General features: G+C 36.9%; 1 protein-coding gene across 1 annotated transcript in view; it reads left to right on the top strand.

The window, feature by feature from the left end:
• Positions 1 to 14,245, top strand: part of arhgap24 (Rho GTPase activating protein 24) — a 117,099-nt gene that overhangs the window by 17,891 nt on the left and 84,963 nt on the right. Inside the window, exon 2 of the mRNA XM_081390738.1 lies at positions 8,530 to 8,738. Within this exon, the coding sequence (XP_081246864.1) occupies positions 8,550 to 8,738 (189 nt within the window). The 5' untranslated portion in view covers positions 8,530 to 8,549. The remainder of the gene's footprint in view (positions 1 to 8,529; positions 8,739 to 14,245) is intronic.

The raw sequence follows: 14,245 nt of genomic DNA, 5'->3' as shown, positions 1-14,245 counted from the left end.
ATAGGGTCAATTTTGAGTTCATGTTGACCTAAACTCTGGGCTGTCAGATTAGATAATAATTCAAGAAAACAAATTGTGGCTGATATTACTTTGGGTTCACTTTTGGAAATGTTAAGTCAATTGTACTTTACAATCTGGCATACAGTATTCCATGCAATGTGTGCTCAAGCTGAATGCTGTGTACTTTGGCAAATTTAGTGTCATCTGGATAAATTTACATACTGCCCACAGTTTACATACTGAATGCTGCAGAAATAATAAGAGTAGTGTGACCGTATGCGATTCCAAAACATAGCTTTAGTGTGTGTGATGGCAGTACATCAGAGCCATCAGCAGGGTCTCTCTCCGCTCCGCAGCCCTGCACTTGCTAAGCACATGACGGTAGTCGAGCAGACACATCTGGAGTTCATCGTAACCCACACACTTACACACACCGCCACCTCTGTGCATATGATAACGTGGCAGTGCTGCTTTTCTCACTGTGAAATTACTTTTACTGCAGGAAACAACACTATATAGTATTATAACTTTATAGTCCAGCTACTTTCTCAGAAGATACATTTACAAAAAATACAGCTCATAATTCATCACATAATTCTGTGGAGTGATTTGAATTATTCTTTGAATCAGTTCATGTACATGAACCATCTCGATCAACCAATTCAGAATAAATCAGACTGTCAAATTCTACATCTGAAAGAGAGCTACAAAAGTTGTTATCGGTCAAATTTATGTCAATTTTGCTCAATCACTCTTAAACACTGCCCCTATTATGCTATTTTAAAAATTCCTAATTTTGTTTTGGAGGTCTCCTACAATATGTTTACATGCATCCAAGGTCAAAAAACACTTTCATTTTCTCATAATATACATTGCACATCACCTCATTTCTCAAAGTCTGAGTCTGAAATGGTTTGTTCGAAGATTTGGTCTCTCTAAACCCAGTCTGTTGTGATTGGTCTGCTCTGATTGGTCAGATGGCTCAGTATGTTGTGATTGACCTACTCTGCTCTGATTGGTCAGATGGTCCAGTCTGTTGGGATTGTTCTACTCTGCTCTGATTGGTCAGATGACTCAGTCTGTTGTGATTGACCTACTCTGCTCTGATTGGTCAGATGGTCCAGTCTGTTGTGATTGGTCTACCACTTACAAAAACCGGAAATGAAACTCCCATTACCATATCTGAATTTAAGCTCCAGAGTCTTCCTCAGCACTTGATACTCAGTGATACGGACAATGGTGTCGGTTTTTCCGGATCAATTCCAGCGCGAGTCTTCATCCTTTTGAAATGCACGCAAAGTGGATATGAAAATAGCATCTTCTCGACATGTCCACAACACGAATCAAACTCTTCCATGGCTCAGCTACAACTAGTGTTTAAGGGCGGGTCAAAGTAGACATTGTTCGCAGGCAGTCAATGAGGACTTTAGGCTGGCACACTTGCTGCTGGAAGAGGTGTTAGTGAGGCCAGTAGGGTCCTAACGCCCCAGTGTAGTGACGGGGACACTATACTGTCAAAGAGCACCGTCCTTCGGATGAGACATAAAACCGAGGTCCTGACTCTCTGTGGTCATTAAAAATCCCATGGCACTTCTCGTAAAGAGTAGGGATGTAACCCCGGTGTCCTGACCACATTTCACCCATTGGCCCTTAACAATCATGGCCTCCTAATAATCCCCTTCCATTGAATTGGCTCTATCACTCTCTCTCCTCTCTCCACCTATAGCTGGTGTGTGGTGAGTGCACTGGCGCCGTTGTACTGTGGCTGCCGTCGCATCATCCAAGTGGATGCTACACACTGGTGGTGGTTGAGGAGAGATCCCCTGATATGATTGTAAAGTGCTTTGGGTGTACAGTAGTACATATGAAAGCACTATATAAATGCCTCATTCTATTCTATTCTATTCTATTCTATTCTATTCTATTCTATTCTATTCTATTCTATTCTATTCTATTCTATTCTATTCTATGCAAATTTGTTACATTGTTACGTAGGCCGATTCTTTCTTTTAAGAGACAAAACTTTATTTATCTTTGATCTTTGAAACTTTGCAGACCTTTTACATTCACATACAGCTATATTACACACGTCATGAAAGGAAATATTCGAAAAAGCCTAATATATGGGCACTTCACAATTCTCTTAAAAGTGTTATTGGCATCTATGGTTCCATTAATAATCTTTAAAATCCGTCCTTTCCACTGGACAAAATGTTCCTTAGGTTTTTAGTAAGTTTTTCACACTATATTTTTAATCTTTTCAGTGTAAACCAAAATGGTCCTTATATGGCCTTGCTGTGAAAAACCCTTTTTGTAACCTTTAGTTTTAAGTGTGAATGAACAGAGCAGTGATTTCTGGGATAAAAACCTTGCTTAGTTTTGAGTTGTTAAGTATTGATACTTAAATCATTTCAGCTTCCTGCTGAAGGAAAAGAAGGGAAAACAGTGTGTGCATGTTCCCGTTTGAACCTTTTTTGGGGTCTCAGCATTGAGAAACACCATCATCTGTGTTCATTTCCGAAGCTGTTTGAGGAAATTAGATGCAGAGGCGGTATTTCAAAATCCTGTCTGGGGCTCAACATGTTCTGGCTCTGCCACTGTCTGAATCATTAATGAGGCCCAGCACAAGAGAAAATAAGCCTTGACCTCTAAATATGACACGAACAAGAGGATTACTTCTTTACACTTTTTTCCTCTGCATGTGTCATCTATTTTTCTCTGCATGAAGCGTAGCGGTTCTTCAGCAGATACGGCATGTTCACCTCAAAATCAGATAATAAATCCTGATGTAATCTCCTCAGTGTTATGAAGGATAATGACAAGATTAGGCTTACAAATTTGAAGCTTCGTTGTTAAAAAAATATTATTCCAATAGTTAGCATCTTGATTCTGAATTTGAATCTTAAAGGGTTAGTTCACCCAAAAATGAAAATTCTGTCAGTAATTACTCACCCTCATGTTGTTCCAACCCCGTAAGACTTTCGTTCATCTTCGGAACACAAATTAAGATATTTTTTATGAAATCTGAGTGCTGGCTCACTCCTCCTGCAGGCTTATGGACACCTTAACTTGCTGGTCCAGAAAATTTATTAAAGTTGTATTAAAGACATTGTAATATAGTCCAAGTGACTCCAGTGGCTCAATCTTAAGTTTATAAAGTGACGAGAATACTTTTTGTGTGCAAAAACAAACAAAAATAACGACTTTATTCCACTTTTCATTTCCTTCTCTCTGGGCCTCGAGTCTTTTTACGTAATGTAATAGCGTAGCGCGTCTGTGTTGCACGTCACCACGTATCACACATGACCAGAGTCGCCCAATAGTGAGCCTACGTGGTGACGTGCAACACAGACACGCTACGCTTAAACACTACGTAAAAAGACTCGAGGTCCAGAGAGAAGGAAATGAAAAGTGGAATAAAGTCGTTATTTTTGTTTGTTTTTGCGCACATACAGTATTCTCGTCGCTTTATAAACTTAAGATTGAGCCACTGGAGTCACTTGGACTATATTAACAATGTCTTTAATACATTTTCTGGGCCAGCAAGTTAAGGTGTCCATAAGCCTGCAGGAGGACTGATCCAGCACTCAGATTTCATCAAAAATATCTTAATTTGTGTTCCGAAGATGAACGAAAGTCTTACGGGGTTGGAACAACATGAGGGTGAGTAATTACTGACAGAATTTTCATTTTTGGGTGAACTAACCCTTTAACTATGCTACTGTTCAAATGATTGGGGTTAGTAAGATTTTTTTTTTTTTTTAAAGTATGTGTTTATATAATATACTGTATACACACACACACACACACACACACACACACACACACACACACACACACACACACACACACACACACACACACACACACACACACACACTCCTATATAAACAAACTTTTATGTTAATTTTCTACGTAACACACAGACTTGATTCTAAAGTTAGCATGTTGCTAAGCTAATGTTTTGGTACTCTAAAAAACACAAAACTTACATACATGTAAATACTGGGTGAATTTTTTTGTCTGTGTACTTCAGGCCCGGCGCCACGAGGGGGCAAAAGGGGGCATTGCCCCCTCAGATCTGATTTGTGCCCCCTCAGTTTCATTTTTGTTTTTATGGTTACAAATGAAATGTTTAACCTTTTGAGCGGTACAGTTCCATGTATGGGATTTTTTTTTTTTTTTTTTCAGTGCCCCTGAGAGTACGGTCCCACATATGGGATTTAGAATGTTCGGTTACGTGACATAACTGCCAGATTCAAACTGTGCTTTCGCGCGTTGGTTGGCGCTGAGCCAGAGTCGGACGCGCTCAGCGCTGTCATATATCACAACTATGCAGTGTTTTCAACCTCACAATCACAATGTTTATTTTAGGTTTCAGACATTTAAATACACATTAAGCACTAGTAAAACAATACATTTGGAGTTTGTAAAATACACACTGATGTCTGTGGAAGCAGCAATAACAATCTATTCAAATATAATTTTCCGACGTGTGTTATTCATATCATATCAGACAAACACAGTGGAAGTAACTATAAAGTAGTTTACTCTATTCTTCTATTCCACTTTCTTGCATGTATTTCGGGAGAAATTGATGACTCACAGGATTCTCAGAACTGCGGCGCAAAGAAACAGCCATCTCACGTTATAACGTTAGATCAAGATCAAGATTATTTATAAAGGTTTTTAAATGACCAAACACACTCACATACACATTTTTGAGAATCGGAATATCGGATAGTTGATGACATGGTAAGCAAGTTTGTGAGTATTTTGAATAAAAAAGGGAAAAGGAAATAAAAGCGATATATCCGCGGTGTGTCACGTGACAAATATGACGCGTTGCCATGGAAACATTTAGGGGGAACGTTCTAAATTCTAAAATAACAGTCGCCTTGAAAAAACTCAGAGTCAGTTAGAATATTAAAATTAAGCGTGAAAGGGTTAATATATGCATAATAAATGACGCTGGCTTATCTTTTTTTACTAAGCAAGTTATCATGGTATAAAGTTAAGCCCCCTTAACAATTTCACATGCCCCCTCAGTCATTTCATTCTACAGCCGGGCCTGGTGTACTTTAACACATTTTATCACGTTTACTGTATACCAGTTCTAGACAGTCCTGCAGATTTTTTTTGTGTGCATATTTTGTCTTCTTCAGTACAGTTTTACTGCGTAATGTTTTGAATAGTCAAGAGTGCACCTACTTAAAACGCTTTCTAGGAAGATAGGAAAATTCTGTCTGGTACAACAACAACACCACCACAGAGATTTGAAAGCTGCAGACAGACTCTGTTCTGCTCTACAAGAAGGAGGTCATACTGAGGAAAAACAAAACAAATGTGATGAATGTTTCCTCAGTTGAAAGTCCAGTGCCACTCTTTGATTTGAATGGGAGAAATACAAACGTACTCAAAGGAAATGGTTTCCCGCACACGCACAAACAGCAAACATCACACACATGCTGAGGCAGTGAGTGACAAATCTACACTGACACGCGTGACATGATCTTGATGTCTCGATGGGCACTAGCATGAAGATTCTAGCTTGGCAGAACCTTCCACCCCTCCTTCTCTGAAAGATTTAATCAAAAATCACAAACACTCAGATAAAACACCCTTTTATGATTTCATGCCTTCATGTCTGTCTGTCAAACAGTCACTTAAATGAACGTCAGGTGTTTGGCCGACTGCTCCGTTTGGCAGATATGTGATTCCCAGTCTTGTCTCTCTTTGCTGAAGCACTTGTGGTGGACAGATACACACTTATAACTCCAGCTCCCAGCAAAAGCAGCAACTGTTTAGATGTTGAATTTTTAATGCTTTGTTCCTGGACGATGTCTCCTGGCTCTGTGTGTGGCACCGATTTTAATCTCTTGAGCAGAATGTTGTTTAGGAAGGTCTGGTGATCTCGTAGACTCATGAAAACACACAGTCTTATTCCAATATATGAGTTTTCTTTTGGCAAGGTGAGAGAAAAGATGGAAAGGGAGAGCAAGGGGAGCGAGCGGTGGAGGAGATCAGTTAAAATGCACTGGAGGTCACAACCTCTCTGGTGACCACAGATTTGCTGAGCTTTTGATTATATTCATCGCTACCTGAGCTCATAAAGCAAAGACTTGCAAAGATCTTGTGGTCATTGTGAAAGTTAATGTCGGTAGGTCATAACATAAAGCCAGTGGTGTCAGGCTGTGACATAAATGATTTTTTTTTAAACATAAAAAAAAAAATATATATATATATATATATATATATATATATATATATATATATATATATATATATATATATATATATATATAATTATTTTCATTTTTTCATTTTTTTCAAAATGTAAAAAATTTCAAAATGTTTACAAAACAAAATCATTTATGTCAGCCTGATATATGGAATGTTTGTCACATAAATGACTAACATTCAGAAGTTTCGAGACAGTAAGATTTGTTTTTATTATTTTGCTTTTATTCTGCAAGGATGCATACAATTGGTTAGGTGAGAATAATGGCATTTAAAGATTTCTGTTTTAAATAAATGCTCTTATGTTGAACTTTCTATTCATCAAAGAATTATGAAAACTATCACCGTAATGGCTGGTGAAAATTCAGCTTTACCATCACAGGATTAGGTTACATTTTAAAATATATTAAAATAAAAAGTTTATTATTTATTATTAAGTTTATTTATATACTGTTTTACTGTTATTGTTTTTTTTTTAATCAAATACATGCAGCTGTGTTGAGCATAATATAATATTCACTTTATTTTTTAATAATATTTACTATGTGTAATGTTGTAAGATGCTTTGGATAAATCGTCTGCCAAATGCTAAAGTAAATATTATATTAAGTAAATATAATAAATAAATTTCAAACTTTTTTATAATTATAATATTTACTTTATTAAACACTCACCTAAAGGATTATTAGGAACACCTGTTAAATTTCTCATTAATGCAATTATCTAATCAACCAATCACATGGCAGTTGCTTCAATGCATTTAGGGGTGTGGTCCTGGTCAAGACAATCTCCTGAACTCCAAACTGAATGTCAGAATGGGAAACAAAGGTGATTTAAGCAATTTTGAGCGTGGCATGGTTGTTGGTGCCAGACGGGCCGGTCTGAGTATTTCACAATCTGCTCAGTTACTGGGATTTTCACGCACAACCATTTCTAGGGTTTACAAAGAATGGTGTGAAAAGGGAAAAACATCCAGTATGCGGCAGTCCTGTGGGCAAAAATGCCTTGTTGATGCTAGAGGTCAGAGGAGAATGGGCCGACTGATTCAAGCTGATAGAAGAGCAACTTTGACTGAAATAACCACTCGTTACAACCGAGGTATGCAGCAAAGCATTTGTGAAGCCACAACACGCACAACCTTGAGGCGGATGGGCTATAACAGCAGAAGACCCTACCGGGTACCAATCATCTCCACTACAAATAGGAAAAAGAGGCTACAATTTGCACAAGCTCACCAAAATTGGACAGTTGAAGACTGGAAAAATGTTGCCTGGTCTGATGAGTCTCGATTTCTGTTGAGACATTCAGATGGTAGAGTCAGAATTTGGCGTAAACAGAATGAGAACATGGATCCATCATGCCTTGTTACCACTGTGCAGGCTGGTGGTGGTGGTGTAATGGTGTGGGGGATGTTTTCTTGGCAGACTTTAGGCCCCTTAGTGCCAATTGGGCATCGTTTAAATGCCACGGCCTACCTGAGCATTGTTTCTGACCATGTCCATCCCTTTATGACCACCATGTACCCATCCTCTGATGGCTGCTTCCAGCAGGATAATGCACCATGTCATAAAGCTCGAAACATTTCAAATTGGTTTCTTGACCATGACAATGAGTTCACTGTACTAAAATGGCCCCCACAGTCACCAGATCTCAACCCAATAGAGCATCTTTGGGATGTGGTGGAACGGGAGCTTCGTGCCCTGGATGTGCATCCCACAAATCTCCATCAACTTCAAGATACTATCCTATCAATATGGGCCAACATTTCTAAAGAATGCTTTCAGCACCTTGTTGAATCAATGCCACGTAGAATTAAGGCAATTCTGAAGGCGAAAGGGGGTCAAACACAGTATTAGTATGGTGTTCCTAATAATCCTTTAGGTGAGTGTATTTGCTTTAGTTTTAAATAATACTTTACTGTATTGTAATATATATATATATATATATATATAGACAGACGTGTAACTTTAAATGAAGTAGAGACCATGTCATTTTTATATCTGATGTTTTGATATCCCTTATATCTGAACAAATGTTAGTTGGCCGGAATAAATGAGCACTCCCTTAGAAGCCAAACTAATGTTTTGTGAGAATTTGCTTATCTTGACAAATGCAAATGCCATATGGTTGGAGTGCGCAGTATGGTGTCATAGCAGGGCAACGATACCGCCCTTCCTCCGTGTTAACACCAAAACACCTGCTTGAGAGGTTAGTCATGTGACTTTTATCACGCTTTCATTTGTCTCATGTGCTAAAACATTACCGTCTCACCTTCTGTCTCGGGTACAGGGAGGTTTTCCGGATCGGTGATGGAAGAGCAGGCTGGCAGCGCGGGCAACAGCCCTCAACACGGGCGCGGGTCGGCCAGGCAGGACGTCCTGCGATGCGGTTGGCTCCGGAAGCAAGGAGGTTTCGTGAAGACCTGGCACACGCGTTGGTTCGTCCTCCGAGGAGACCAGCTGCACTACTACAAGGACGAGGACGAGACCAAGGCTTTGGTGAGAAAATTCTTTTCACATCTTTACATGCAAACACACGCAGATGTGCACATTGCATTGTTTACACTCCACACATTTTAGCCAGTTCATTCACACACAAATATCACAAGTTCAAATCTCATGCCAAGGCCCAAACAAGAGAGGTGAGGAAAGAGTGACCTGCTTTTTACCTCTCATCAACCTCTCCTGAATGATGAATTGTCACGGTTCCTCGTCCAACAATGGAGATTTTTATCCTCGAGGTCATGCAGCTGGTCTTGAGTAGGTGGACAAAAGTGTTTGCTATGGAATCAGGCGGGAATTTGAGAAGGCTCCATAAATCTCCCTTAAAACCGTCCCGTCTCGTGCCTCCACAGAGAGGAAGACAGGCTCTTTGCCCGCAGGAATATTAAAGATTTCTACCTTCACGTCTGCATTTTAAGGTTCATCTCCTCTCTATCTTTGAAGTTCCATGTTCTGCTTTAATTTTCATGTTTAATGCTCTGGTGGAGCTTGTCGCAGGTTTCGTCAGCAGTCAGATATTGGATTTCAAGGGTAGGCAGCATCTTCATTCAGGGTTTGGTTGACAAAGCTATCAAAGGACACTGAATACGCCTTTTAAAGGAATCCAGAGTCTTTGAAGTTCTTCAGACGAGCATGTTTGAGGTTTTTAAAATACTTAAGAAAGGATCGACGCTGTGAAGCTCTTCTAGAATCCACTGGCAAATATTTACACAAATATGAGAAAGTCTTTTATCAAAATACTGAAGCGTGTTCTAGTTTGAGTCGTTCTCAAAATAAACCTTGCAATGGCATGTTTTCGTACAAATAGTGCAGTATTAGTAAGTATTCTTAGAATTATCTATAGAATATTCTATAAATATTCTAATAAATAATATGGTATAACAAAGTGATTTATTTATCATAATATTTTTATAATATTTACTATAATGTTCTAATAATATTATTATGTGTAATGTTATAATATTATGAAGCAAATATAATAACTGTAACTTAATTATTTTTTAGTATGCTCTTTATTATGGTAATCATATACTTTATAATTATGTGCATCATACTATTTGCCTTAATATACTTTGGTATTATTAATATTTTGCTTTTGTATAAAGATTTATCATAATATTTAGATTTACATTTATCATAATTTATACATAATTGTTTAAAGTAAGCATTTTTATATTTTCAGAAAATATTTACTATATATATGACTAAATAAATATATCATTATTATTTATCTATCTTATCTTATATAACCTTTATTACAATCATCATATTTGCTTTATAATTGTAATATTTGCATTGTAATATTTACTTTAATACACTTTAGTATTAGTAACACTTTACTGTTAGTATAATGTTTTAAGAAGGGGTTTATTTATCATAATATTTACTTTTATTTTATAATAATATTTAATGTATAACTTTATGATATTATGTAGTAAATTTAATAAATCAATCAATTATTTATTACTATTCTAATTATTATTCTAATCATATTTCCTTTATTATTATTATATTTACATTATCATGTTTATTTGTCTAACATTACATCATGAATATTATAATAAATAAACCCCTCTGTAATATATTTTAGAACAATTTCCGTGAATAGTGTTTTGTGTGAATGGACTTGTTTGTCTGTAATCTATTTGTACGAGAATTCATAAATAAGCCGCCATTCAAAGTCCCTAAAGCTGTTTGTGGGTCAAGTGTACAAATATTTCTGTCAAATTAGTTGAATTAGTGATTGAATGTCATTCATGAGTTTTCTGTGGGTTGATCCCTCACTATGTCTAGACTAGTGCTTTTCGGGCGTGAAGTGTGTGTCAGTGTTTACGTCTGTGTGTATGAACGAGAAAGCAATAAGAGGTCATGTGGGCTCAGACATGCTTTGCCACGACAAAGTAAGTGCATTAATGCGAATCACCACAATATAAATCAAACCCATGTGCCTAGAGGTGGACTATGTGCAAAACGGATTTTTAAGACCTCTGATGACCTGGTAACATCAAAACTCAGTATATTTCTGATGCTTTTGATCTGCTTTCCCCCTCAGAGCCACTGCTGAGTATTTGAAGAGTAAATGGAAAGGCAGACATGAGTCAGTGACTGTTATGACAGGCTGTTGTTGACACGATAACCAGACATTCAACCATGAAAGAGCAGCGTTTGTCTTTTCTTTGCATATTGTTTAATCATTGCCATGAACTATTCCATATGCGCAGAACTAGTCAGAGAGAAGAAGATCTGCTATGTATTCTTCACTCGTCTAATGAGAAACAGACGATTGTTTGCTGTTTAACATAGCAGGCTTTATTGCATTTCTGCATCCAGTTTTAATCTATCCATCCATCCATCCATCCATCCATCCATCCATCCATCCATCCATCCATCCATCCATCCATCCATCCATCCATCCATCCATCCATCCATCCATCCATCCATCCATCCATCCATCCATCCATCCATCCATCCATCCATCATTCTTTCTATCATTGTATCTATCATGCCTACTTAGACATTTTCACATTTAAAGTTTAAACACATGATCAACACCCAATTTTTATGGGTTTTATTATGTTTTATAATGCATTTTACTCTTTAAATGTGTTTTCAATTATGTCCGAAAGGACATTGATTATAGTTTGTATTATATTGCTTTGAAAATGCTTATAATGCAAAAAGTGTTTCCCAATATAGCTCTTTAAAACGTAAGAAGAAACCACAATGGCCTATAATGCTGAAACAGTGTTGTCATCTAACTTCTGCATTAGACTATTTTTCAGAAGATCCAGCTGTACTTCAGTGCAGTTTATTGACTAAATCAAACAGTAAGGAAAAGGATCCTATCAGTGGCTTCAAAGCCTATGAATAATCTGAGAGTATGCAAACTTTTAAAGCCAGGGCTGCTTTTGATCGTATAAATGCAGTCATTTTGTGAAAGTCGGCACAACATGTTTATGTAAGAAAAGTTTGTAAAAACGGCTTTGCCTTAAAAGACCTTGCTCGTTCTGTGCTTCTTCGAGCATGTATTTCTAAGATATTAAGAAAAGGACTCTTGAAGGTTGAAAGTTCCTAAGAATCAGCCTGTCTTCCCATGGTGAACCTCTTTTTGCACAAAGAGAGCAAGAGTACTAAAAATCTATTTTGCCATATTTCAGCATATTTATTGATCTGAAAGAAAAAAAAGAAACAAACGCTTTTGAATACCGTTTAAACACATTTACATATTCATAAGTAGTACAGCATGTGGTTTTCATTGGCCAAGATTTAGCCTAACCCTTCCAAACTTCTTCTGTCTTTGTTCATCTCTCCAGCCTACACACCAAGGTTAGGCTTTTAGAAAAGGGGAGCTAGACGGCAATGGAAAGAACAACCGTCGGCCCACAATGCATCTGTTGTTCTGCTCTCTGTTTTATGAATGAGATCCCTTATGAACTTCAAAACGTGGAATATTATGCAGCCTGCCAGGGAAGAGCTCTCAGTGAAGTGAACACAGATGCATATTTTCAAGGGCTTGTGTCCACCTATAATGTGTGAGATGGGTAGAATACAATTTTTTTCCTGTTAGGTTTTTCCCCCTGACCCTTGGAGTCAGTTTGAGAGGTTTGTTACTTTACCAAGACTGGGTGGGCCTTTAAGAAAGTTTGGGTCAGTATTTTGTATAAAATATAAAATAAGTTATATATTTTAAAATATATGAAAATAGTTTTAATTAGTTATTTTAAATTGTAATAATATTTCACAATATTTCTTTTGTGTATATATATATATATATATATATATATATATATATATATATATATATATATATATATATAGTTGACTTTTGGTGCCTACAAATTATTTGGCTTGTGCAAGGCACATTGTGCCCGAAATGACTTTTTTAAAATTCATTGAAAATAAGTTAACCCAACTATAAGTCATAATTCGCACACCAACTGTGGAGGGAGTGTTATGAATGTTACAGTATATTTACATAGTTTTATTTCCAAAGAGCTGTTTTTCTTGATATGGCCTCTTTAAGGAAAACACAAATGGTAAATTTAGATCCTTTGTGTGTCTCTCTTTTCCACAAATAATGGTGACCAGCGAACCAAAGACAAGTTCATTAATCCTAACTATCTCATCTACAACATGCTCTGTTGCTTTAACATTCTCCACAGCACAAACAACCAGCTGAGTTTGTTTTAGAGATGGAAAACTTGTCTGTAAGTAGGGCACACAGAGACTGTCTGTGCTATTTGCACGGAGCCCATCATTTCCCCGAACTGTCACGCAGCAAACAGAAAGATGCACCGGCTACACCTTCGGAACCAAAAAAAGAATAAGACCCGTCATGATACCAAAGTTATACTGTCAGAATAAATCTCAAAATTCATCTGTTTGTAAATGAGGAGGGAAGTGAAGTGTAATTAAGACGTCCCACAATGCAACAGAGCCACAAGAGGTGATGAAGCACTATCATTAAAGTGGCTATTAATTAGCATCTTCATTCAAAGCGATGGCTCCATTAGTTAACTGCCTCATTAGCTTAATTGCTGTCTCATTCCGGTGCATGAACATCTGCCCCCCTGATGTTGCCGAAGGAGACGTGGTCATGTGACACACACACATACACTGACAGGATCATATTCTTGGCAACCGTCTGGGGTTGTGTGCGTCTGTCACGTTGGGAATGCACACAGCAGCCACTGGAAGGGTCAGAGGTCATCTACTGGCATGCAGAGAGGGGTGGTAGTGGGCAGGGGACCAACGCATGTGGGTTCATTTTACGCACTCAAGTACACATAGATGTTCATAAAGGGGTTTTTGTCCAGCTGTATGGATTGCATAATCATTGTAATTCAGCTGGAAGTAGAATAATTGGACTTGTTGCGATGACACTGAGGTCGGAATGCTGTTTTAGGATCATTGAAACTCTTATAATAAATATTTTTGTCTGATATAAAACATGAATCATTAAATTAGTAGCAATTTTTTATCAGTAGTCTTCTTCACTCATGTTTATATTTATATTATATGAAAATAATTTTATTAAATTATTTTATTAATTTAAATGTTTGAATTTTTTTAATTTTATATTTACTTTTAATAAAAAAGTTATGTGAATTTTGTGGCAAATCTGGCAAAAAATATTTGTATTTTATTTTATGATTTATGATTTTTTTTCAATCTGTTTTTTGGGGGGGGGTGTCTGATATAAAAAACAGACCATTTGGTGGCAAATGTTACAACAAAATGTTATATCTGGCAAAAACATTAATTTCTTTTATTTTTTATCATTCAGTTCTTGCAAAAAAAAAATTATATATATATATATATATATATATATATATATATATATATATTTCATGAAAACTTTTTGTGGCATATCTGGCATTTTATTTTATTTTTTATTTTATTTATTTTATTTTATTTTATTCTATTTTATCAAATCCCTGATTATATGCTTGGCAGCATGTCTTCATAAGCTTATTCACCGATGTGTCCTAAATGACCTGCTG

This window comes from Scardinius erythrophthalmus, assembly GCF_964197995.2.
Source record: "Scardinius erythrophthalmus genome assembly, chromosome: 17".
Taxonomy (NCBI): domain Eukaryota; kingdom Metazoa; phylum Chordata; class Actinopteri; order Cypriniformes; family Leuciscidae; genus Scardinius; species Scardinius erythrophthalmus.
The sequence above is the reverse complement of the archived record's forward strand: the minus strand, read 5'-3'. Positions and strand labels throughout refer to the sequence as shown.